This window comes from Haliotis cracherodii, unplaced genomic scaffold (assembly GCF_022045235.1).
Source record: "Haliotis cracherodii isolate W230 unplaced genomic scaffold, xgHalCrac1.p SCAF_8, whole genome shotgun sequence".
In the NCBI taxonomy this organism is placed as follows: domain Eukaryota; kingdom Metazoa; phylum Mollusca; class Gastropoda; order Lepetellida; family Haliotidae; genus Haliotis; species Haliotis cracherodii.
Genome location: NW_027266341.1, coordinates 51,754,392 through 51,782,160, shown reverse-complemented (window position 1 = coordinate 51,782,160; position 27,769 = coordinate 51,754,392). Strand labels below are relative to the sequence as shown.

Here is a 27,769-nt window from a genome sequence, read left to right as displayed (position 1 = left end):
GTTCTCAGCTACAAAGGCCATTTTGTTGTCGTTAGTTTCACGGATTTATCAAGGTTACAAACTTGGCTGGCAATTGTGGAAAAACATCATTAGTTTTCTCCAATTGGTCAGTGACATACAAGTCTCCCATACAAATCATAACATTACTTATTGCTATATCACATGAAATATGTGATCTGGGAATATATACAGTAGAATATGGATACAACGAACTGCAAGGGACCAGAGTATATGTTATATATATATACGTTGTTCGTTATATACGCTTTCGCTTGGAAAATTCCGCCATCTTGACTAAAACAAAACACAATACACATACCCGTTTATACACGTTTCCTCCCGCATCTACCGGTGTTTCAGTTAAAAAGTACCGAATGATAAAACTTCAAAAAACTTAATGCATTGGTCGGAAGAAATTGTATCTAAAATTATTATTTTTTCAGAATAATATATTCCAATATCACCGAAATTAATGTAAACATTATTGAATGAAATTTGTTGGTTTTACAGACTAGATTAGTCCAATTACATGGACAGGTAAGATTAACATCATGGAAGTTTAACAAGGTTGAATCGTCACCAGTGATTGTGCTGATACGCCGCTATTGTGTTGATTTGTGTCTGATTGCGTACAGCCAATTGTCAGTGACACTTGACACTGAGTGAGATTTCTCAGTTCGCTATTCACATGACTAATTAGTGGTAGATGGGCTTGTCTGTGATCAGATATCAGTTCGCTATATCCGTTAGTTCGCTGTAGAGAGTTTGTTATGAATGAAAATTTGATATGATAATATATAAATCAGGGATTTTTAACAGTTCGTTGTATCCATTTATTCGCTCTATTAGAACGAAACAATTCGTTATATCCATGTTCTAAAGTACTGTCATTTGCTGTAGACTGCAGAATATTGGCCTCTGAGGAGGTCCAGATAAACCCCTGTAGTTTCAAGTTTGCATAATCTTAGAGGTCGCCTCTGTAGACTAGTGGAGGGAGTGTCTGCCTAGAAAGGGGAAGATTGGGGATTTCATCTGCGGCTGCGTCATACCAAAGAAGTTAAAATATGGTGCTTGTTGTTTCCCTGCCTGGCGCTGGGCTTTAACAGGATAAAACAAGGACAACTCAATACATTGTGGATGAGTTATGTATCCATGTTAAACTGCGGCATAGTATCTCATTGGACTAGCACTATAAAAATTAATAATAAAGATGAGTGTTCGTTGATGGTTTGACAGTATCTTTATCACATAATCACAACAAATTGCAGTAAGACAACTAAGAGTTGAGAGGAGAAACATCCAACAGTGTCGATCTGGACTTCCATTGCTAACTCTACAGTAGTTAAGATGGTTAAAGGAAGCATCTGTGTGTGAATGGTGGTAGTTTTGTCCTCCAAACAACTGTAAATTACATGGCTTCAGCGTTCCTTGGACAAATCCCCAATTATGAAACAGTTAGATGTAAAAGAATATTCATTGTAATATTTTTCTGATTCCAGTTTTTTTTTTATGTTCTGTCAGTTTTAGAAACAAACTAATAAGAAATAAAAGGCCAAGACTACATGATGAAAATAAATAGGATTTGCCAAATGCATTGATCCGCTACGAAAAAATCTGAACATTTTATTCAGAACCAGTAATCATGCTAATTTAAGAATCTCCGTCGTTTTTGGAAAATATGAGATAGTTCTTTTTCCAGATACTTAATGTGCTAATCTTAAGCATGGCATTCATGAAAAAGTATAAGACTCTTGCTGTGATATTTATATCCATTAGGTATTACACATGTATCTTTGCATAATGACTCAGCTGTGACTTTGACCTTCTGATGCTCTTGATTCTTGTAATACGAAATGTGACTTTCAGTTTGAAACTACCAAGTTTTTCAGGGTGCAAAACTAGCTTATATATCAGAAATTTGCAAATGTCATTTTGACCAACATTATTTATATGTGAATATCGTTAAGAAATATATATGTTACAATTTGTCTTTTTGTCAAGTATTTTTACATTTTTATCACATGTATGATTTTAATGTATGATAATGTATGGAATTTGATTCACCATGTTGCAAGTTGGTTGAGCCACGAAGCCTGTAGTGTTTCCTTTTCTCTGATGTAAGAATTGTTTTGAGAACCAAATGAATGTTGAATTGTTTATAATAGCCTCGTTTCATTGATCATTGCATAGTTAAAGAGGGCCTGTTTCCAAATGGGGTGTGCATTATCACTGGTATATCAGTATTGAAATACGTCCGTCAGCAGTACACGTATCACAATACAACCCTTGTGTATCAATACTTTCTGATAGTGATACAATCACAAAAGAACTAATATATAATTTTATGTCAATATTCCATATTGATGACATAATAGGTAGCCTCGTTCATCCAGACTACCCATCTCGCAATCTGAAGTCTCTCTCTCTCTCTCTCTCTCTCTCTCTCTCTCTCTCTCTCTCTCTCTCTCTCTCTCTCTCTCTCTCTCTCTCTCTCTCTCTCTCTCTCTCTCTCTCTCTCTCTCTCTCTCTCTCTCAAAAACACAATCATGTAACCATGCTTACCCTGTACCAAATTGCTGAGTTTAATATTGAGTTGTTTCAGTGCACCGTTACATCCTCACCACATGATCACTGATGAAATGAACTTCTATCCGGCCCTTCAATCATTTATGATAGTTTGAAATATATTGATCAAGAATGGAAACATTAGGCTTATTTCTTTGTTGTAACAGTATGATGAGATTGTTCCTCGGTGTTTGACGACAAAACTTGGAGGATTCTACATCAACTCAGGGGCTCTCGACTTCCGGTATGCATCCGAAGATTCCACAGATGATTTCCAGGGCCTCAAGAGTTCTGGCATCAAGAAGAAGAGGAAAATCAGGGTTAGTGTCAGAAAATTGGCCTTCGTATGATCAGACCCTCTCTTGTATGTGTGCAGAACCTAGAAATAGTATCTTCAAATACACGACAAATATGTCATGTCTTAAAATAGGACATGTAAAATAATACCAATTGTATTCTCATTGTCAGTACTTCGTGGGTTTATTTATATCCACTATGTTCCTTCTATTGCCATGATCACCTTTGAATCTAGTATGTGGCTGCTTTGCAGTATGATCGCCCATTTTTAACCAACATTGCAATATTTCTCCTGCAACATGTGCTATACAGCCTTGCGGCCCTCTGCTCTCCACATTGATAATGTAATAATGGTACATGTTTTGAGCATAAATGAGTACAAAGTTTGACTCTATATAAGAAGCATAAATAATGTTGTTTTTGTTATGACAAACCTGTGAAGTACTGACAATGTTGTATTCTAATGGTGTGGATAACTATGAACATTCTTTATTCCAGACGATTGAATCTGACTCTGACTCAAATGCTGAAGTCAAGAAAAATGGCCCCAAGGTAGGTACTCCGGGGTGCTAGGAATGAAGAGGGAAGGGAACAGAGCTGTCTAGCCTCTGTTCTGCTTATTCAGTCTGCCTGCTTAGGCCATCATGAGTTACAGGTATCATACGATGGGGAAGGTAGTAAGATTGCTTTGGACAAGGCTGATATGCTGTCATAGTTCTGGATCTGTTTTCACCTCCCTTTGAGGAGAGGATGCTATAAGTTGTCCCTAGCACCTCTTTTTGTATGGAACTACCAAATTCAGGATTTGGTGGTTGCTATGTGTGACGTGGCTGACGTATCCTCTCAGTGTGGGTCATTCACAATCCTGTTAACACTGGTTTGTCTGGAACAGATTCTATTATTTACATGTTGCTGTGATACAGCTGCAATGTTGATGAAGTTTAAAAAAATGACACTCATTCATTCTTTCCTGATCACACACTGGGTGACTTCTCAGGTCTTCATATTGCCATCCTCAATTATGCATTGTATTATTTATCCCATGTCAAGATGATGTGGATGAAAATCTAAATTATTTAGTGTTTTTCAACATACTCACCTTAATGGAAATATTTTAGGCAACAAAATATCCCAAGAAAAAAATCAAATTGCACGTGTGAATAGCTCGATGTTTCAAATGTGAGGAGAAGGCTATTAGTTATGAATGACACGGGACAAAGGACCACGGACCAAGATGGGTCACGGTATTAACCTGTCTACAGTGCTGTATCTGTACATACTCTCCTTACACCCACATAATGAAGACGGCTTGATGATAAAGCTGAAAGATTGAATACTATGATGTAAGTCCACACTCATTCACTGACTGCTCACCCCACAGAAGCGCAAGCTGAAGGAGGGGGTTGATGGGGAGAAGAAGAAGAAGAAGAGGCTAGTGATTGGTCCAGATGGGGAGAAGATTGTGGTGAAGAGAGGCAGAAAACCACTGGACAAAAATAAACTCAAGTATGTACGCTGACCATGTTTACGATGATCACTTACTACTAGAAAGTTAAAAACTATGTATCAAAAATTTGTGTGAGATTCAGGTAATATTTTAGTGTTTCTCAGGCCCCAGTATGAAACCTATGAGAACCATCTGCTCCTCACCTGTTCTATCCCCCGGTTATAAAAATGGGGAGATATAGCGATCAGCATGTCCATCTGTCTGCCATCCCTTTTCCTTTTTCAAAGCAGAACTAAACCGTTGAATATTTGAAACTTGTTATACAGATCAGCCTTGTGGTGAACTGGTGCCTTTCGATGTTTGGGGATTTTTTAAACTTTATTTTTTTGTTTTCATGACAAGTTGGACTTGTTCTGAAAATGAGGGTTATGCTTGTTTCTGGAGCAGAACTCCAAAACTGTTGCATATTTCTTAATGAAACTTGCTCTACAGATCAGTCTTGTGGTGAATTGGTGCCTTTTGATATTGTTTTTGTTTTCATGACAAAAGTTTGAGTTGTACTTAGAGTGAGGGTAGTGCTTGTTTATGGAGCAGAACTCTAAAACCATTGAATATTTCTTCATGAAAATTACCATACAGATCAGTCTAGTGGTGAACTGGTATCTTTTGATGATTTGGGATATTGAAAAATACTGAACAGCATTAGGTTTTCTTCACTGAACTGAAGGTATCAGATGGTGAAGAACCAAAAGTGGGGATAAGTAGCCAACCTCCATTTCCAAAATGCACCAGACAGGGGGCATATGTCATCTTCTGATGACTCTTGTATTTTTCCGTCCAGTCGGAGAACCAGTTCTTTCTGTTTTTAGACTCAACTGACATGATTACATCTTTTTTCATGGCTACCTGAATTCTCAAAATTATTTTCATGGTATGGAATTATTTGACTTATGTGTGAAAATAATTAGTTATACCAAGATTCCGTCCGTCCAAAAACTTTGTCCTCGCGATTTCTCTTAAACTATTCAGTGGATTCATCTCAAACTTAGTACATATAATCTGTGTCATATGGAGGTTGCAGTCAAAAGAAAAAAATTGTTTTTATTAATTTTCCATTTTTTTATGAATTTTTCAAACCCTAACCCTATCCATTATTTAATTTGAAACAACTGACACACTAGGCGGGTCAGGGGTATTAGTGAGCCACGCTCCCTTTTGCCCTTGTTACCTGTTACATTTCTTGCTTTGTTAATTCCTAACCAACAAAAAGGACATGAAATGTGATTACAATATTATGTTTAGGAAAAAGACTTCCCCAACTGTGTCAGAGCTGCTGAAACAACAGACTGCCTCCATTTCTACTCCAACTCACGCTGTGAATGGTGGGGGTGGAGGTGATGGCAGCCGGCCCGCGGATGAAGGCTACAACCCCTATGATGGCATCAGCAGCACCATTGAGATGTTGCTGAAGGAAGACTCAGAGAGCAGAGATGGCGACGACTACAAGAAGCCGGAGACAATGGTCCCACTACCTCAAGGGCTCTCGGACAACCTTGTGCAGACCATCACCAGCCTTAAGAAGGTAGACATTCTACCATGTTCCTCCATCATCCATCTGTGCATAAAGCCATTGTTCTATGAAGAGCTGTGTTAACCAACGAATCAAGCCGTGTCCTGTTTCTAGAGAGATGGGTGCTCTGACCAATGAGCTCTGATTACATCACATAAACAGCAATGGCTCCTGCTTGAAAATGTGTGGCATATGGGCCATGGTCTTGTAACACATGAATCTAACTCTACACCTTGCTTCAGTGACTGGCAAAGGTAGGGGGGTAGGGTGGCCGGGTGGCCGGGTAGCCTGGTGGTTAAAGCTTTTGCTCGTTACCCGGTTCAATTCACGACATGGGTACAAAGTGTGAAGCCCATTTCTGGTGTCCCCCACCGAGATATTGTTGGAATATGGCTAAAAGGGGCGTAAAACCATACTCATTCATTCCGGGGTATGGTTTGCACAAAGTCCAGTTAGCTGTTAACTGATGACACCGTTAAGCAGTTGTATGTATTCGCAGGTGATGGAGGAACGTAGTGGAAGCTGGGGAAATATGACTGATATATGGCATGTTTTGCTGCGTTTTTTCCGGAATCATTCTCAACTGAAATCAATACTGCTTAACTACAAACTCAGAGCCAGAATCTTGAATGTTTTTCATTTGTATGTCAGAAAACTAATTCGAGCAAGTCATATTTTCAAGAAGAAATTGTGCAGATTTTCCAAACTTGATCCTTGTGAAGGTTGACATATTTTATTGCTACTTCATTTAAATGATATATGGGAAGAATGCTCCTTTGAGATATTTATGATCAATAGAGTTGTGTCCCCTGATATAAGCCCAAATGTCTTTTGAAGTCTGTCACTATGTCCCACAATAACTGGCATTACATATGATGAGAGTTTGTTTGGTTGTTTTTTTCAGTCTGCCAAGGAGTCTAGAGAAGGGAAGTGTAAATTTTTCTCACCGAACGTGAACAGGATGTTGTTAGAGTGAGTTTTGCTATAATTCATTTTGCCCCCAAACCCTGTCCAATACATGTCTCGCAGACTGATGTATCTCAGTTACCATACTATTTTGAACTTTTTGAATGGATAAGACCAAACCAGTACAACAAAACAGTTGTCAAAGGCAGCATGATTGTCCATCGTTTGTCTTGATTAGATATCATTGTGTCATGTGTTGAAGGTTGTCCTTCTACAGTCTCCAATCTCATTCCTGGAAGCAAGCATCCTTTTCAGTTTCTTGTATCCATTATGATGTGGAGACATGGCTCGCAGCATGCCTAGTGCCCTGTGCTTATTCAAACCTTTGACAAGCCTTGAAGGGTGTCTGAGTAGGAGTCTATTTACATGACAGGATCTGTGATAGTGTTGTGTTACTGTGTATTTGGATTTGAAAGGTAGTGTTCTTCAATCTCATTAGACTCAGATCTGAGTTCTTGCTACCACTATACAAACATCTGAGGACATCCCAATACTGGTCACGTCAGGACAACCTTTCATCTGACCTATCAGAGCTTTGCTTATCAGGTCAGGAAAATGACAGTCAGAACGTGTTTTCTAACGATGCAATTTCTAAAAGGTTAAAACAGTGTATTCTGAACTAGTTACAGGCTATACAACTGAATCTGTCAAAATCAACATCTGTCTCGCACTTCTGTGGGATAAACATTGTAACCGAAGAGACTTTGCACGATCAAAAATCACATTCCAACTGTTACTTTCATGATCTGATAAGCGATGCTCTGATTGGTCAGATGAAAGGTCATTCTGACATGACCCGCAATGGGATGTCCTCAGATCTTTCCTTTGTGGTAGCGAGAACTAAGATCTGATTTTAATGAGACTGTGTTGAAGCTGACATTTTTGCCTCCTTGCCCTGATGAAAGGAAGGATGATGCTGAAGACAAGGTCTTTTGACTTTGAGTCTACTAGCCCATACTTGTGCATTGACATCATTTGCAGTAGATAAAAATTTAGATATTACTTATGAGTTGTTTCACATGCTATGCTCGCTACACCAAAAGCATATTTTCTGGGCCTTGGCTTCAGACTAGTGGCTTAAGTAAGGAGTCATATTTGTGTGTGTATTGTTCTAGTGTGGAGGTAAAATCCCGTCAGCTGACATGCGGGAACCGCTCATCCATCTTTGCCCATCTGTCCTGTTTCCTGCCATGTGGGAAGGAGACACTGCTGAAGCGGGCCAAAAAGCTACGACAGTCACAGCAAGATGATTTGCTCCGAGATCCACTCAACAAACTGAAAGAAGGTTGGATTTTCTGTCATTTGTAGGGTCTATATTACTGGCTTGAACTTGATAGGGGTAAGTGGTTAAAGTGTTTGCTTCCCACACCAAAGGCCTGGGTTCGATCCCCCACATTGGTACTATGTGAGAAGCTTATATCTGGTGTCTCCTGGCATGACCTTGCTGAAATATTGCTGAAAGTGGTGTAAAGCCCAAATCAGTACTAGCCATAACCAATGGGTAAACAGATGTATACAAAAAATATTTGGTTGACTAGAGTCAGTTTAACTAACAGAACAAATAAGAATTCTCCTGCATTTGCAGTCGGATAATAGTGACATTATGTGATTGACCTTATGACGATATATAATTCACATGTAATGGGCATTTGTAACCAAGTAAGAGGTCAGATCATAGAGATGACAGTGAAATGCGGTTTAAGATTTGTACAAGTACAAAAAACAGTGGTTGAAATATCCCCAGGTCTGAGAACGAAGACCAGACTCATTTCACGTGGGACTAAGCATTTTATTCGTCAGTTGGTATGATGGACCAGCTCATTTCCAAATCATTTCAAATTATTATGAGTGTGATTATCTGAAGATATCGGTCAACCCTACGAGTCTACTGACAGCAATTCTACTTCCCTGACAAATAAAATGTTTACTTTTCAGTTAACCATACCATTGATTTTACACAAGGTCATATAAATGAAAATATGACCATTGTCGGAAATACATGATATTGAAAAAGATCTTCACATGGTATTATCATGAGCTATTTTAAGTTGCAATTTTTGTCCAAGTTGAAACTATTTGGGACCAGTGGAAATTCTCAGGCTTTGGTCCGGCAAACTCTTGCCCGATTTTTCAACCCCTGATAAACTATTTAGGAGCATATGCATCATTGTACAATAAATTGAAACCTAAGGTTGAAAAACAACAAAAAATACACAGATTTGTCTTCGTTGTTGCAGCTGTAAACAGCATGATGCCGACGCTGTTGGAGAAATATGATGCCGAGAACCAACTGGCTGTTCTCATGAGGTAAAAAAAACAACACCTGCCTAGATATGAGTTTTTTGTCGTGACTTAGCGGAATCACTAGTTTTTGTTTCGAAGTTGTTTCAGTTGTTATTGTAAAGATGCAATGCTTGGTTGTGTAATGATGTATCCTCTTTCAGAATGGAAAACAAAGAGAAAGTGGACTCAGAACAGAAAGACCCTAAGGAAGAAGGGTCAACAGAAAGTGATGAAGAGGAACAAAGAGGTCCAGATGGAGAGAAGAAGAAAAGGATAATGGGACCTCGTAAAAAGTTTGAATGGACAGATCATGTCAGGTTTGGACAAACTTCAGTTTTGGATGCCTTATTTCTCCTGCAAACTTTACATTATAATTACAGCATGTTCAGATAAATTAAACTAGCATGGCAATATTTTTTGGTAAGATTTTCTCCTTGCCAAGGTTTAGTTTTAATACCACCAAAGTTGTACTGAGGATAAAATGAACTCGCATCATATCAAAAATATGATGTTAAATTTTCTCCTTTCCATATTTGTTGGATTCAAGTGGTTCAACTAGATGGAAAGAAGACAAGAATTAACAATCAGGGTGAAACATGAATATGTCAGATACTTGTTGGCTATGTTGGTGTACAAAGGAAGGGTTTTGGCAGGTACATACTTACATGCTTTGCAGGTCTCTTTACTTATTGACATGCTTTCTCAGGAATCTGCTGTGCGAAGTCACAAAGGTAAAGATGAAGACTTTTGCTGCTGCTAAGCAGAGGGGGCAGACTGCTGAGGAATATGTACGATTCTTCCTTGGCGCCGATGTACTACCAATATGGCCAAAAGGTTGGATGCAGACCCGGTTAGTACGGAACACCTGAGGGTTTGGTCTTCTGTGTGATTGTCCTTAAGGGGAATCAGCAGGAGCCCAGGCTTGTAAGATGAAGAGGGGAATAAATGAGTAATAGGGAAGACCAGGGCGCTTGCACAAAGCGATTTTCGTGCTGTTGATAGGCCAGTGTTGAAATTATTATCATAATACTGTTATCGCATTGTACAAGAGGACCTCGTTTTCAAATAAGCTGACATAGTGCTCTGGAGTATTCCACTCAACAGCTTCTGTGTATTCTGCTCCAGGCACAAGTACACAAAACATGCTGTTGTGATTCAGTTGTTTTGCTGTTTAGTCAAAGCCTGTGCTCTCTACCAGTGAAATGAAGAGGGGAGGTAACTGGGTGGGGAACAGATTTGTAGTTCATGAAAGTTGGAAGTCCTCAGACTGTCTTGGATTGTGTAGTCATTTGATTAAACATTGTAGTCAACACCTTCAGTTGCTGTATGACTGGAGAGGAAGGGCTAGACTTGAGGCTCAGGTAGATTTTTGTCTTTGATGTCATGTCTAGGTCAACTTGTCCAACTCAGATCCATTGCTCATAGGATTCTTATATGGTGTTGACAGTAGCTGTGTAGAAAATAACACTTTTATCGATTACTGTTACATGTGTCAATATTAATTGGATTTACAGTGTGTTTGTTTATCATGAGTTGTGTATCATGTCTATTGTGTATAAAATATTTTGTTTGTATATTTTGACGTCTTATCTGTATTCATAGTTGACCTCCAAATTCTATTTGTATTTGGTGATGCCACATCTCTATAACAGAAGTGTTTTTGAATTTGAAATTTGGAACACGAAGTGTCTTTCTAGAGACCTGGGTCCACTTGCACAAAGCGGTTTTCGCGGTGAGATGATTGTAACTCCAATAATCTTAACGCTAAAAAGGGTTTGTGCAAGTGGGCCCTGAGCTTTAGAGTTGGGATCTTTTGGCGGGTATGTTACAAATGTCACTTTGACCTGCTATTCAGCATTTTGTTCATGTAGCGATGTGTATTTTGATAAACACTAAACATGCTCAAGACTACTGCTGTGAAAAAAATGTGTACTTACATATTTCTATTTTTGTACTTTTTCGATGCGCCTAGAATGCTGTACAAGGAGAGCAGAGCTGCTCATGCCTTATGGACAAACCCGTGAGTGTAGTGTACTTCTTGGCAGTTGTAATATGTGAAACTATGGCTATTGCATTGTTTAAAATATGTATTGTGGTCCTTATTAATTGAATAGAAGTTGAAGAAAAGTGAAATTTTCCACTTGTAACTGTGTCTAGTGGTAAAAAGTTCCAAATTCTTGAATATTTGAGGTGGAGAAACCCCTTAAATCTGTTGATTCTGTGTCTGGAATATAACAGATACAAGAAATTTCCCCTGACTTAAACCATAGTATAGCTGATGCATAATTTCCCTATGTTTCTACATAACGACCTTTAGTTGCATAAGGTTTTCACATTAAAGTTCAGAATCAACTGTAACACCAATAGAGTGATGTCATCATAATCTAATTAGAAGATCCTAAGTGAACATTGCCAACATGTTTCTGTATTGCAGTGTCTTTCTGTTGAATATTTGTGACTCACCAGGAGATATCACATTTGACTTTTCATTATATTTTAAAACTACAATATCTTCAGCACTCAAAAATACAATTCACAAGCTTCAATTCATATTTATTACCGATACATGATATGACTCATTTTCTGACTTATAACTCTTCATGCAATAATTATAGTTTTTAGACATAATGTCTGATGAATTGAAAGTAGATATGTGTGCTGAAAGGGTTTGAAGTAATGTTATTTTTGCACAGTCCGCTAACAATTGAGATCTTCACTGAAGTAAGTTAAAGTCAGACGTCTTTATAATGTAACAGCACAATTGTATCTGAGCATCCATTAGGTCCCTTTTCTCCTGGTGGGTCATATTTATTGACTTTATGCTGTATGGAAAATAAGGGTGGTGGGGAACCTAATGGTTGAAGCGCTCACTAATGACAAAGGCCTGGGTTTGAGTTCCAACATGGGTTCAATGTATGAAGCTCATTTCTGTTTTCCCCCTACTGATATTGCTGGAATGTTTGTAGAAGCAGTATATAACCATTCTCAGTCAGCTGTATAGAAACATATTTGAACATTGTTCATTGAAATCTTTTCTCAGATTGTTTTCTGTCTCTGTATTTTTCAGTCAGAAACCAAGGAAGTCCCTACAAGGAACTAACAAGACTTCATCCCCCACCCCTACCTCTGTGCCCTTTGGGTCCCGTAGCAATAACAACAGCATCATTGAGATATTTGATTCCGTAGACAATGATACCTTCAAAGAGGGATCAGGTTCCGACAAGGAAACTGGCACCTTGCGACTTGAAGACTATATGGACATTACAGATGTGGATAACATGTTGTCTGAAATCAGTAAAACTGATAACGACACAAGTATGCCTACTATTCTGGATTATGCGGACAAAATGAACACAAGTGCTACAGGTTTTACCCCTGACGTTAAGAAACAGCCTGGGGCTGTGGAGAATCCACAAGTGAGGCCGCATTCCACAGGCCAAGCTGTTGCTAGTGTGCAGAAGAGTCGAGATGTGAAGCATGGACTGGTAACTGAAATGTTGCAGAGTCCACTTCCATCAACACCTAATACTGCTAAGTTACCAACACCTAACATTTTATCACCGCAAACTGAAACTGTTACACAGAAAAGTGCTTATATGGCTGAATTTGAGAAACATTTAATGGCAACCACAACATTAAAAGAATCACCTCCAAAACCTCAGGGCTCCCCTAATGAGCAATCTGCCTCATCTAAACTGCAGTCAATGCTGGCACAAGCACAAGCCAGTAGTAGCCAGCATGTGAAGCAGAACCTTGCAACTCCTAAAACCTCACACATCAGCAGTGCCCAGCATGACCAAGCTCTCCAAGACATACAGAAGAAATTAACTTCGTCCCCTCAGGCCCATAACAGACTCTCTTTGGGGCAGAACACTGTCTCCAAACCACTCGCGACCTCGCTTAAAACATCTAGCCCGCTGAGCCAGAAAATGCAGGGCTCTCCTTCACAAACTATTCACAACCCTCACTCTACCCAAACACATAAACTCTCACTATCTCAAGGAACGAAATCATTGTCTGCTCAACCTCAGAAATCACCATCTGTTCAACAGCAGAAAGCAACGTCTGTTCAACAACCAAAAACACCATCGTTCCAGCAACAGAAAGCACCATCACTCCAGCAACAGAAAGCACCATCGCTCCAGCAACAGAAAGCACCATCACTCCAGCAACAGAAAGCACCATCGCTCCAGCAACAGAAAGCACCATCGCTCCAGCAACAGAAAGCACCATTGCTCCAGCAACAGAAAGCACCATCGCTCCAGCAACAGAAAGCACCATCTCTCCAGCAACAAAAAACACCATCAACTCAAGCACAGAAAATATCGGTTGGACAGGTTGCTGGTCTGCACAAGAAACAATATACTTCAGAATCAAGGCAAAAGGTGGAGTCATCTGCTCCTAAGGACCTCGTTGTGCCAAGCTCTTTATCCTCTGCCTCCATAGACCAGGAGGCAGTGAAGCAGTTGCATCAGCAGCTCTTGCAGTTAGCCAATGCTCAGTACAAACCTCCAAGTAAGTCGGTCAGCAGCAGCAAGGCAGGACAGGATTCTGTTGTGGGACAATTGTTTAAACAGCCACTTCCTGCAAATATGGCAGCTCAACAAAGGCAGATGCAACCTGGCAAGACCTCAGTTACGTCTGCCTTAAAAATAGACACTCAGAACTCAATGGGAGCATCACCACAAAGACATTCCCCTCAGGATCAGTTGAGAATGTCCCCTCAAGGTCAGAGACATGCAAGTCCAAGTCAGAAGCAGGCGTCATCTGTTCATATGTCTGGAGGATCTCTTCATTCCCCTACCAGCAGTAGGAAATCTCCAGGTGAAGTGTCAGGTAAGGTTCCGGCTGGTATGGGTAACCAGCTCTCCCCAAACCAGGCACGGGCACTGCTCAGTATGCAAAGCCCAAGTGACAGTCTAGCTCATGCTAAACGAAGTGCTAGTGCTAATGACGCCTTATCTAGGAAAAAAAGTGTTGAGAAATCTATACTAGAGAAAGTGATCGAAGATTATACAATGGAGATGAAAGTTAAAGAACAGCAGCAGCAGTTTGCTGGCTCAGGGCAACTTCAGGTGACGGCTCCTGCCCTCAGTCCATCTCAGGGATCCTTGCCTCGAACAATGTGGCAGCAAACTACAGGCAGCTCCCCTACAGCCACTGGCACCAGTCGCATGTCGGCATTCAGCCCTCCCTCAGGAACAAACAAACCAACCAAATCAGTGTCTCCAATGGTTATGTCAGGCTATCAGGGTGTCAAGATGCCAAGTTTGTCAAAGGACTCTCCGACATCAACATATTCTCTCAGCCTTCAGAACATGCAGCAGCGGAGCAGGGCTCAGGACTTGATAGCAGGTAGGACCAATTTAGGTGTGATATGGAAAGTTGAATGACCTCATATAATTTGTCCAGCCCAACCTTACTTTATTTTAATCCTGTGTAAAGTTCAGGTTTGGATAGAGCCCCAGAACCTAATGCTTTGTTTGTGAGAGGCAAATGAATCAGAAATGAGAGGATGTAATGGCTTCTGCATGCAAAATCAATGGGGATGTGTGGTCTTAAGACAAGTTACAAAAACAGTGGGGATTTGATTGTGTGTCATCATGCCAGGGTAGCAGGGTCAGGTGCTTTCCCTCCTGACTGACTAGGTCAACGCTCAAGCCATAGAACTGGGATATTGCTGACGGGGGGAAAACTTCATTCTGTCATTCACTCACATACTTAGTGGCCTGCAAAGATTTTGGTTAGATTAGGTCTTCAGGTACCCATGCTTGCCATAGCAAGCGACAAGACTTATCATAAGAGGCGACTAATGGGATCGGGTGGTCAGGCTCGCTGATTTGGTTCATGCATGTCATCATATCTCGATTGTGTAGATTGAAGCTCATAATATCAGTCACTGGATTGTCTGGACCAGACTCGATATTTACAGACCGCTGTCATAAAGCTTGAATATTGCCGAGTGCGGCGTTAAACAACATCAAACAAACAAATACCTAGTGCCTCAATTGTCAGGTATTTGTTATCCTGGTCATTAGAAACCAGACAGATTTGGTAAGAGCCACCTTGAAAGAAATCTTCTTCTCTTCAGGCACCCGTGTTTCTGCACCCCAGCCTGCTCATAGCTCAATGTCCCCAAATGCCGCTGCCATCAGCACTTTTCCCAGTCATTCCCAGCCTCCAGCAGCTCATTCCACACTCCCTGCGAACCAGCACCAGATGGCGGGTGAGTACAGGACATGACACAACTGTTGCATACAACATAGGGGAGTCTCACCAGGGGAAACATTCAGGGCCTCGTTCAACACTAGATCTTAGCACTGCGACTATCATGAGCACTGTAAATCTGGAAATTATCGTGAGCATGAATTTCATGTTAATACAAAAAATGTGAGTGGTCTTTACTCGCATTAACTAATCTTTGCATCTATGTCTCCTAAATGACTGTCAACAACAAGATGGCGTACTTTGGATAGCGGAAAGTCCCATTAATATTGAGTTGCATTTTTGGCTAAGGATCAGCAGTGCTGAGGTCAAATTAAGTAACAAGGCACAGTTATCTTTGCCTGTTGGCCATAACTTTAATGTGGATATATTTGTCACGGTCTCTGCTGTATAGATTGAACTTCAGTGGCTGACCAATTATCTGATGATTGGTTATCCAAAAGTGATGCTGGGTTGTCTGGACTGGGTCCAATGGTTTTTCCCGCTGTTGTGATATAGCTGTATTGCGCTTACAAGAGTAATAAAATTTTGTTCACTCGCTCTGACAGGCAATTTCTTATAAGGGATGAGTACAGTGGATAGCACTGTACAAGACACTCGGACAGTTACTGAATTCTCTCAGAATGGGAACTATATATGTTGACTTGATCAGACACTGATACAAATCTGTCCAGATGGACGCAATGTTGAGCTGCTCATGCTGCTGTTTGTACCTCCAAAGGAATTTGTGGCTTTGTTCATGGTTGTGTCTTCTGACGTTTTAGCGGATGGTAATTCTGTCATGAAGGGTGTTTTCTTTGCCATATCTTGTGGCATGCCTGTCTGAAATTGGTAGCCAAGAATATCCAGATGGACCATTTAGAAAAAATTGCGAATCCAATGTCCTATCATTGTGTTTTCTTCTGTGAGACAAAAATGTAAATAAAACATCTGTTCTCGATGTCCTTGCCTTGTCAGAAAGAGATGAATGCCTTGTATTTAGGTTGTTGTGATCTGTGCAAGTTGGACTCAAACCAACATTATGCAAGATGAGGATAATTCTGTACTGCAATGTAGTTTCTCATCTACTCTACAGCTTCAAAGCTTTGCTTTTGCATTTAACATGTTTTGCTTTGTGCTCTGATATAGCATGATGTGTCTCCCATTATCTTCATCAACTCAAGTTCTCTAGTTTTGTTTAATAAGTATTTGAATTCTTTTTGTGTTTCATTTTTAATGTAAGCATTAAATTTGTTGAAAGTGCTAAAAAAGCAACTTGTTTCACTTGGACAAAAATCGTACTTGAGTTTTAAAGCGTAGCTGGGAGACACACAGTGTTGTCAGATAGTGCTTTGTGCCTTTCAGGGTTACCTCCCCCTCTCGGCAGCCCACACCTCTTCCTGTCGTCTGCCACACCCACAACCACAGTCGCTGCCATGTATGGTAGGACACTGCCAGGTAGGGGGGAGAACTCACTGCTCTGCTTTAAGATCTAGGTCTAGTCTAGATGCATTATCATGTAGAAGTTATGTTTCATAATTCACTTGCCTCCTCAGTCATGAGACTTCCATTCACAGTGAACAGCTGATTCTGTGCCGTGAGTTTTCTTTAAGACCATACTGCCAATAACACCTCCACCCACACCAATACCATCAGTATTATTGAGAGTAACTATCATATTTGCTCTTAGCCATCGGATATATGAAACAAGACATTCGTTTGATAACTCTGTCTTACTTAATGTTGTGGGGGCACGGGTGGCCCAGTCGTCTAAGGCGCCACAGCGTTAGAAATTGGCACTAGTCCTGTTGTCCTTGCCAAACTGCCCAAAAGTTAAGGTATCATAAGGACAAGTAGAAATTTGTAATTTTTAAGGGTTTTGCTATATGTTACCATTATAAGGATTAGTCGACTAAATATGTTAGTTTCTACCCCTGCCCCACTATTTACTGTGGGTTTGAATCCTGGTTTGCCCGATTATGTCTAGGTTTCGCCAGCACCATACCCTTCCTTGATAGTTTCACTAAACTAGTAAACATCTTAGATCTGCATCACTACGGGCTTTCCTCCCTCATTAAGGTGACACTCGATGATATGACTGGAATACTGTTCTAAGCAGCTTTGAACCCAGCTCAGTAGCTCACTCACTCACTCACTCAATTATTATGCTCCATCTAAACATATAGAAGTGCATAAAATGTGTTTAAAGTGATGCTTTGCTAGTTTGAGAGGTTGTGTTTTCGTCTCAAACTGAAAAAAAGAATTTCAAAAATGCTTCTTTCAGCATATTAAGTTCTCTTCTTTCATTTCTGCCTGAAATGCATTGGCCTATTTTATTGATTGTCTTCAACATCAATTCAAATATTCTTCATGTGGCTGATTCCGTCTAGTTTTCTGCTTGCATGTAAATCAGGACTCTGATGTGTTTATGCTCATCTTCCCGAGGCAAGGGAGTTAACTGACTGTAAAAGTTCACTTTCCACCCTTTCCGAACTAGGCTGGAATTTTTGGGCTCAGTTGTAGCACCACCAGTGGCTATTACAAGTTATGTCCCTTCTGTCCCTCCTATTGACCAATCAGTTTTCACCTCTCATGTCACTTGCATTTGCTTCTGCCAAAATTGTGTTGCCCAGTCAAGATGATCTGATCGATAAACAAAATCTATATTGTGATAAAATGGACCTACTTTGCAAAGGGCATCAAATCGCGTGAGTACCTTGATTAAAATATGAAAATATTTGGTAAATATCTGTTAATGCAGAGTTGGCGGTACACATGCTTTTTAAATCCTGCAATTGACTGATATCTGCACAGCAGTTTACACACCAGATGTCGATTTCTTTTGCGATTTTGATTGGACAATGCATAGACTCATTAGCCAGAATATAACTCCAGCATTATTTATTATTCCAGCCTAGTTCGGCAAGGGTGGAAACTGGACTTTATGGTCAGTTAATTCTCTTGCCTCAGGAAGATGGTTTATGCTTGACCTGTTTTAAGATGTAAAGAAAGATGTAAGATTTTAAGCTTAAAAGCTTTAGTAAAGATAGAGTATTAAAACTGTTTGCTGCTTTTGCTGTTTGAAGTAGTCCTACTAATGTCCACTTGCCTCCAAATAAGAAAGATGAATTGCAAAATAACTCAAGATTGGGAATAGTCTATTAAACGTCAATACGGTACACAGCAATATATATCCTGTAATATCTGCTGTTTGCTTTTATTCCTATCACAGGAAAAAGTTGGAAATCATTCCCCGTACCCTTGTGTAGCATGTGTAGTACGTGTTTGCGCTGTTCCTCCTGCTGTTTTGCCCGCTCCATTCAAGATGTCAACTTGTACACATAACAACATGATAGTTTCTCACACAACTTTTTCCAGTAATGGGAATAAAAATATTCTTAGATACAGGTTGCCATGTACTGTATTGACATTTAATAGACTTTTTCCGATTTTGAGTTATTTTGCAATTCATCGTTCTCATTTGGATCTAAACAGACTACAGTATTAGTTACTGTTGTGGGTTTGACTGTTTAATATTCTTGGCGTAGGGGATTTGTTTTTAATGACTGCTTTTAAACATACAAAAAAACTTTCTTAAATGAGGAGCCAGAGATAATTTAGTTACCTGCGACGTGATATTTTATGGACCCGTGGAATAGGTCTTCAGTAACCCATGCTTGCCGTAAAAGGAAAAAATGCTTGTCGTAAGAGGCGACTAACGGGATTGGGTCACTGACTTCGTTGAAGCATGTCATCGTATTCCAATTGAGTGGATCATACTCATGATGTCAATCACTGGATTGTCTGGTCCAGACTCGATTACTTACAGACTGCTGTCATACAGCTGGAATATTGCTGAGTGCAAAGGATGCTTGGGCTGGGACGGGTAACTCGGGCCGGGTGGGTACTGAGCAGGACCCGGGTACCCACAGGAAACTCGGGCCGGGTGGGTACTGAGCAGGACCCAGGTACCCACAGGACCTATGGTTTGTCACATGATATATTGTTTCCTGACAAAAAATTCCCTATAACTACATGGTTACACAAGTCACTAATGTTCGCATTCCTTCAGACTTATATATGTTTGAATAAAGAAGACTTCAGTCAGCTTCAGTGTATATGCATGACCAGATCGTTTTGTATGTGTATCTAAATACATTTTGCTCGGGCTACTGTCAAACTATTCCCTATCGGACCCCAACATTGGGTACTCCGGGTAGGGTCGGGTAATAGGGATGTGGGTACCCAGGTAGTAAATCAGGACTCGTCCCAGCCTTAAAGGATACTATAAAATAGTATTTATAGACCATCAAGCATTTCCAGTGAACACTATAGTTTACTGGTGAAACCGGATGACAAGTTCATCTTGCAGTTAGTCTCAACCCCAGAATATTACATGGTCGGCCTGTAAACTAAGTGACAGTCAACACATAATTGTTTTGTGCTCATTAATGATAACCTGCTTATTCCCACCTGACATGTGCAATAATCCTTAGGAAACAAGAGTTATGCCCCTTATACTGCCAAGCATGAAATGATGCATATCTCTTGAAGTGGCATCTAGAAGCTGTGGGCCCAATGGCAGCAATGACTATTCATTTGGTACAGATACAATACTTTTGTCAAGCAGGTGTTGCACTTATTTCATAAAGGTGCCAGTAACTGTACTAAACATATGAAAATATTGCATTGAAAGAATCAAAGAAGTTGACATCTTAAGCCAATCCAGTCTTCATCAAAAGACAACTTTGCAGAACATTCAGTGCTTATAAGAATTTTGTTTCCCAATTAACCAACCTTATTTGTCGTGGATCAAGGTCTTGAATTGACTTAGGCTTGGGCCAATTATTGGCAGTTGGAGTTTAAGAAATGCATTGTTTGTTTGAAGTCTCATGATGATCTCCATCTAGCTGCTACAGACATCCCAATATACATAAGGAAGATATCTCACTTTCAGTCACTTTCTTGATCCTGGATCTGAATTTAAATTCTGTCACACTTGCTGTAAGATTGTAAGCTAAGTGATTTGCTCACAGCTGTTCATGTCCTGAATCTTTTTGCTGTATTATATTTAAGTGATCTAACCACCGTCTGAGAAGGCTTTTGATACAGGAATGATTATTTTGTTTGGTCATTTCAGATCCTTCACACTCTCCAAACAGATACTGAAGACTCGGACACAGCAGCTGATATGCCGGGGATATGATGCACTCTGCAAGGATAATTCTAGGAAGGGCTTTTGAGCTTTTGTCCAATATATCTAAAAAAAAGGCCCACATTTTCAAAAGCAGTGGGGCTTTATAACATTGTAGTATATAGGCATCACATAGAAATTGTTCCAAATTTCACTTAACAATGCTAAATGGACCCACATCCGAAAATTCCCGGAATGGTCCCTGACTGTGTAAATATCTCCATCCACAGACTATATAGGGAATCTTTATCATTGTCAATACGAGATTGCACATCAGAACTGCCAGCTTCAGTGATAAGTTTCATACCTTTTGATATATTTACCCAGTGAGATGTTACATTTCTGTAAGTACTATTAATGCCGTTTGGTACAGACACTATTTAAGTGCTATTGAATAGCAAAACTAAGCACTATAGTTTCCCTCAAGTAAAGGTATTTACAGAAATTCTCACAATGCAAATACCTTGTGTACGATGCCATACTTCATCCTCCACAAGTGTAAACATGATGAGGTTACGCTCCAGGTATTTCTGTACTTTAAGCTTGGTTCATCTCCCTCTTGTGTTATATGCGGAGATAAATGGTTGTGCAGTGTTATTTATTCTGTCATGTATGTGCACATTGTATATTTATGTTTTGAAGTAGCTTAAGAACTCTTTTGACGAGTAACTGCAATCTGGGGTGATTCACAGTCGAAGACCTATGAGAAACATTTCTCTGTATGTCCTTGTCAATATGTGATACTGGATTGCTTCAGTAGCCTAACAGTTGTTAGATTAATTCCAATTCATGCAATAATATTGCTAGATGACATAGTCTTGTAATTTTCATTTAAGTTATCCCACTCCAAATATTTGTTTTTGTACCTCGACGTTATTTTAAAGAAAGAGTTAGCAGAGCTTCAGAGTTATTTGAAGACTTTGGGGTCAAGTGACCCAATACCTGAGAAAGGCAATGTCACACTTGAGAAATAATGGTCCTAGGGATCCATATTTCTCCGATATTGAGGGTCATTTGTTTTAACAGAGACAAATCCCCCAGGCCCCGGGCAGTCTGGAGCGCTGAATAACTTATATAGTGTACATTAGACTAGGAGTAAAGGGCCCGCCACATTTAGAATACTCTGTTACTGGTTGTGAAGATAGTTCTTGATAAGGTTTGACATTGAGCGGTTTTCCTCAACATGGAGATATAATAATGTTTACCATCATAATTGAAAACAACAGTTTGTCATAATTGTTTAATGATTTGTGTGGACTGGCACCGTCCACCCTTTACAGCTGTTTCTATATGTAGAGATGGTACGACCTGCTTTCACGTTGAATACATGTTGATATTACTGTTGGTGATTACTGTCATAATGTTATGAAAGGGAGTGTGGTTATTGTGTGCACTGTGTTCGAAATTAAGCATTGTAAGTCTTGGGTCCTTTTCAGGACCCTAATGGTTAACATTATGCATTTAAGGGGTGTCTCGATTAAGATTTTACAGCTGGAAACACAAAGGACCCCAGGACCTTCCTTAGTTTCGAACGCTGTGTATGTATTGTATTATTTAAGTCATCCACTCAATAGAGTCGTGAAAAATGAGAACATAATTGCCTATCAGTGTTATGTCTACTGCAGCAGGCTTTCATCTATGCATGCTCAACAGACAGAACAGTGTGACACCATGTTCTTTGACAATGAAGGAATTACGTCGGTCATACTCATGTATGAGGGTATCCTCAAGAATAACAGGGTAATATGGACAAAAGCCAGGAGGTCCTCATGCCTTGTAAATGATAATAGGATTTATTTGCCTTACCAGGGCTGTAATGGTACACTTTGTCACAATACAAATTGTATCTTGATAGAAAAGGTCATGATACGATGCTCTACATGAAAAATTCAACTCTTGTTTTGTAAAAGCACCATCTTTAGTCGTCAGTCGAAAGACGAGCTAGCCAAACTGTATCTCATGAGTATGAGACATCACTTAAAAGCTTTCAGAACTTCTGTAAATAAGATCAGAGAAGAATTTTACAATGTATTTTCAAAGGCGATTATGTTCATACATCGTGTTACACAGACATCATCATAGGATACTTTATCAGTCACAAACAATCACGATGTGTCAGAATTTTGGTGAATCAGTAAAGATATATCTTTTACCGTCTTCAATAAACATGATAGGCCCTTCTGGTAAATTTTAAGGTTACTACTGTTGTCAAGTCACTTAACAACCTGTCAACCCTGTGAGTTTGGCACCAATGTTGAGGAGGGATATTGGCACCTTTATTGATGCTTATGTTGAGAGGAGGTATGGCATGTTGTCAAGTGGAGCCAAGAACAAGCCTGAATGTATCACATCTACTGAACTAGTGCTGATAAGCATAACGCAGATAACTGCTATAATATATGTACAATGTTGTTCATTGGTCACGACATAACTTCTAAGCTTGGGAATATTGTTCTCAATTCAGGGCATTATGAATGTGTAAATAGTCATACCGTATTACCCCACTTAAGTGTGCTATTGAAGGCCAGTGCTAGTTTTGTTTGCTGCTGATTTAGGTTGCTTAGTTCAATCTTTGTTTTGCGTTTGTTAAACCCATCTTACAATTGTAGATTTAGAATTTGTAAATAATATTCATTATTTTCTGTTTTTAGATAATGAATTGACAGAAAACAGCCAGTATCAATTAAGTGTTGATAGCAATTGTTCAGAGACTAGAAGTTGAAGGATGGCATGGGTCTCTCTCATTCCATCAATATAACATATATTTTGAGATAATGTGGAATAAAGTATCTGTGATGATCAGGAATTATTATATGTCATGTTGACAGCTTATATGATACTTTTATATCCACAGAAAAATACAGAGTTTTTGTTACTATGTTCATTTCAAATAAAAAACAAGAAAAAGTAGAATATTAAATTTACATATTTCTTTTACCTTAAAATTCATCGTTGTCTATACACAACTGTATACCTTCATAAATAGACACAGGATGCATTCGTTCTAATTCGTTTGTGTTGTCAACTTTTCGGCAAGAATGGAAACGTCACAAATTTGAAAAGTAACAAATTGACAAATAACTGCTAAGCTAGTGCTGCCATTGAATTGTATGTTCTTTTTTCTGTGGTTCTCTAATTATGTTTCATAAATTGTTTATGTCTTTACCACAAACTTTTATGGAACTACAGTTGTGTTAATGTGTTACTTTTCTGCTTTATAAATTTGTACTCATGAAGAAGGGAACGGTTGTTTGTTTAAAATGCATTTTCGAAGGTGATAGAATTTCATTTTATTTTAGATCCTACTTTCAAAAATTGTTTTGATAGAAATATTTTCCATTGAAGTTAACAGTTGGCAATTTGTAAACCCTAAAATAAGATCGTTAAGGTTATTCGATTTTTTTCACCAGTTCCTGTCAGACTCATAATATGTAGTATCAGTTATTGTGTTCATGTGGACAGTCTGACACAAACCTGTCTAGCAGCCAACTGTACAACTCTCATTCCAGCTTTAATCATTATTCTACCTCCATTGAAATGATGCCACGGTTCATGAAGCTGGCTGTCATCTGAGGAGCAAGATCAGACGACATTAAACATTCATGTGGCAGCTCAAGTTGCCCGAATCATTGCATGTTTAGATGTGTACTGGTAAACAAATGAAGGAAAACTTGTTGCATGCTTTGTGAGTTGGGGTTGAATGATTCATCACCTTGTCTGTGATAAGTTCTACATTTCTAGGTTTGTCAGTGCTTACCCATGCTGGTGGGTTTCACCGAAGTGGTAAACAGAGAACTGTATCTCTTCTGGCTTTCCTTCCACATTAAGCTGACATGAATGGATATAACTAGACTACTTTTCAGAATGGCGTTAAATGCAACTCACTCACTCACTCATTCCGGTGAAGTGAATACTAATCGCCCTCCAAATGCGTTTCGGTTTCATGAAACTGGTGAGGGAGCAGATGGCCCTTTTGTTGAAGGGTTCCAATTCACTGTGCATCTCTTAGGGGGACCAGAGAGCTAGGATCGTGAGATCGAATCCAAGATTCGCCCTGATTACACTTTTTGTTTTGTCAGCACCATACCCATGCTCAGATGTTTCCAAAGTGGTAAATGTCCAAGGCCTGGACTAAATAGGGCTTTCCTCCCACACTTTGCTGACACAGCATGATATAACTGAAATACTGATCAAAGCCGTGTTAAACCATACTCACAACATAGTCATTAATTCATTGTTGTCTGTCAAATATGCTGAAGATGTATGCACTGCTTGTCACTACATGCACAGGTGTAAGCAATAATTCTACTTTCCTAAAATTCAGATTCCTTGACAGCGGTCAATGCTGTGTATCAATAACATTCTGGTTGTTTCTTGAATTGGCTATCATACTTTAACTGCTAGTGTCCAAGCAGACAGCTGTTGATCCAGATAACTGACACAGCTAGTGGTTGTTAATGAAACACCTCACAGTAACATAGTGCTAACATATGTTTGTCTCTGGCCAACCAATTACAAAACCTAAGATGTGTAAAGAAGAATAGAGACCAAACAAAATACAAAGTTCGTCAATCGCAGTATTTGCTGAGCCTCATATGAGATGATCAAGCTCCAGAAAAGCAAGAAAATGCATTCCTTTCAACTTTTTCAGAAGTCTTGTCCAGCACATAATGAACACAGCCAGTAGTTTCGTGGTGTATGTTTCAGATGGTTTGGTCTTATAGTGTATACTTTTGACAAATAACATAAATATATAACTATTTGAACACATCATGCTGGAGTTTCTGTCATCTTCATCTTTGTTTGTTTACCAGTAATGCTCTTCATTATAATAGGTGGTATTTTTGACAAAAATAATTCTTTATTTAAAAAGTACTGATACAATGTCAGCATCTTGTTTAGATAGTAATTGAAGAATTTAAACCAGGTGGACTGTTCTTTCACGTAGGTTACAGATTACGATTACCAGAACGAAACTTGATTGTGTCATGAGAAGACAAGTATGCTGTTAAAGAGACCCACTCAGGCATCTATCTATTGTCTTGTTATAAAGCAATATATCTGTATATTACCGCATGATAATATGTAAATTGTATATATACACCAAGGCTTATTTTCGCAAGCACTGTTGAAAGTTTTGTCTTGTATTGAAATAACTATTTTCCGAGTGATTACTTTTTACACAGTCCTACATGTACAGTGTTAAATAATATGAAAGCGTAATATTTTGAATGGCAATTTTGTGTTATTATTTTTGCAGCATCAAGTAAGGATAATGAGATAACACTCAGTGATGGGGATTTCATTTGATTAAATGATTAATAATGAGGTTCTATCTCAAGCAGCTGGGAATAGATACCAGCTCATTTCTAGTTTTTTTTGGAAAGGCTAGTTGATTGTACAAGACATTCATTACATTAGCCTTGCTTTCTGATCTGATCTTGGAGGGAACCAGATTTTACCATCTGCAGTACTAGAATTCTTGAGTTGACCATTTTTCAACCTTTCATAAGGCTCTATGTGATTCACCATGCTCTGTGTTACAACGAAGGTAAGATGAAGTTGAGAAACTGACTTGACCAGTTTCTAGTTCTCAAATAAGGTAGGGACAGACCATGGAACAAGTGAAGCTTTGTGTCAATTAGAAATGATGTTCAGTCATGTTCATACAGCTTTCTTTGCGACGAGGCATGGTGTTCTTGACAGGTCCTCTGATTAAATTGTGTATTGTTTGTACCAGAATTACGTCATTAGAAGTTTCATGTTCTTCAAATTTGAATTCTGTCCATTTAACTGCTTGTATGACATTGTCATGACTTGTTTCCGATATACGGATGAACCACATGAATTAACAACTTCATATGTGATGTGCCCTCAAGTTCTTGTTCTGAAAATATCCCAAGCCATCTAAAAATGGGAAAATGTCATCAATAACAAGACTAGTAGTTTCCCCGAACTGTCGATGAAGGCACTGTTACATAAATTGAAGGAAAATAAATCTTATCACAGGCTGATGATGTGCAAGCAAAGTTTGCAAATGAAAGTGACAGTTCTGGCAAATGTGTGAGAACTCATCAGTGTTTTGTGACCTAGGCACCCACAAGCAAAGGCACCCCTTCCCCCAGCTGGTGGATACTGTTCCATTACAATCTCTCCCCTCTTTATGCAAATTTAGAAGTATCCCAATGTTCCCCAATGTTGTACAAAGTTTCAGCACTGTTGATCCATGAAATAAAAAATTAAATTTTCATAGCATTATCTTTGTTGATGTTGTTTGTTCATTATCAATCATTATATGTCTAAAACAAGGCGTAGACCACTTTAGCTCCTGCTGACACTTGTATAGGCTAACATCTAGTAAGTTGTTAAATTATGGTTATGTAATATAATTAAGTGACTTTCGTCATTTTCAGATATGATACTGCAGTAATTTAGACTTACCCGCTATCACAGACTTAAATAGGCTGTATGACAGACTACCGCTTGTAACCCCGTGAAGAGTGTTTTAGTTTCAGATACATGGACTATCTGATATTGTTCAAAAACCATCAAATAGCAAATTCCCTTCCACTGATTTACCCGCCTGAGCTAGAAATAAAGGATACCAGTGTTTCATATTTAGTTTCTGTTTCTTATTAAGGTACATTCAGAGTGACAAAAATGCTCCCCACAAGGCTGAAGGTGAATTTGGAGACGGAAAGACTATATATGTGATGCGTTGTGAGCCGACATAAATCATCCAACAATATATTTCTAATACTTTTCTAGCGTCACATGACGTTGCAACTGTCACATAAAAGTGTATGACATCGCTTCTTCATTTCGCAGTTCGTCATTTCGGATTGAAAGATCTGCCAGTTATCTTTTGTAGAGGAAGGTGCGGAAGCCCTTATCTGTCAAAAACCGTACCGTCATCCCTTACTCCACTCACCACTTACATTTTCACGACAGCTTCAAATAATATACATTAAATATAGACCACTGAACAACTCCTGCCTCTTGCGTTATTTTCAAGATGATTTACCTGCCATACGTGCTGTTAACTCCTCTTGCTGCCTCGTGCGTACTGCTGTAAAAATGATTTACCTGCCACACGTGCTGTTAACTCCTGCTGCCTCATGCGTACTGCTGTGAAAATAATTTCCCTGCCACACGTGCTATTAACTCCTGCTGCCTCATGCGTACTGCTGTAAAAATGATTTACCTGCCACACGCGTTATTAACTCATCCTGCTACCTCATGC

The 27,769-nt window shown here is 39.2% G+C and overlaps 1 protein-coding gene across 2 annotated transcripts in view; it reads left to right on the top strand.

Annotated features, from left to right (window-relative positions):
* The window catches only part of LOC139449439 (ubinuclein-1-like), a 41,974-nt gene extending 15,204 nt beyond the window's left edge, over nucleotides 1-26,770 (top strand). Inside the window, exons 4-17 of one of the 2 annotated variants that reach the window (XM_071230834.1) lie at nucleotides 2,733-2,885; nucleotides 3,361-3,414; nucleotides 4,244-4,368; nucleotides 5,612-5,891; nucleotides 6,784-6,851; nucleotides 7,961-8,130; nucleotides 9,083-9,152; nucleotides 9,290-9,445; nucleotides 9,835-9,978; nucleotides 11,101-11,148; nucleotides 12,196-14,483; nucleotides 15,220-15,354; nucleotides 16,698-16,790; nucleotides 20,473-26,770. In XM_071230834.1, the coding sequence (XP_071086935.1) occupies nucleotides 2,733-2,885; nucleotides 3,361-3,414; nucleotides 4,244-4,368; nucleotides 5,612-5,891; nucleotides 6,784-6,851; nucleotides 7,961-8,130; nucleotides 9,083-9,152; nucleotides 9,290-9,445; nucleotides 9,835-9,978; nucleotides 11,101-11,148; nucleotides 12,196-14,483; nucleotides 15,220-15,354; nucleotides 16,698-16,790; nucleotides 20,473-20,501 (3,813 nt within the window). In that variant the 3' untranslated portion in view covers nucleotides 20,502-26,770. The remainder of the gene's footprint in view (nucleotides 1-2,732; nucleotides 2,886-3,360; nucleotides 3,415-4,243; nucleotides 4,369-5,611; nucleotides 5,892-6,783; nucleotides 6,852-7,960; nucleotides 8,131-9,082; nucleotides 9,153-9,289; nucleotides 9,446-9,834; nucleotides 9,979-11,100; nucleotides 11,149-12,195; nucleotides 14,484-15,219; nucleotides 15,355-16,697; nucleotides 16,791-20,472) is intronic. The other variant, XM_071230835.1, reaches the window with a different exon arrangement.
* The last annotated feature ends 999 nt before the right edge of the window (nucleotides 26,771-27,769 follow it).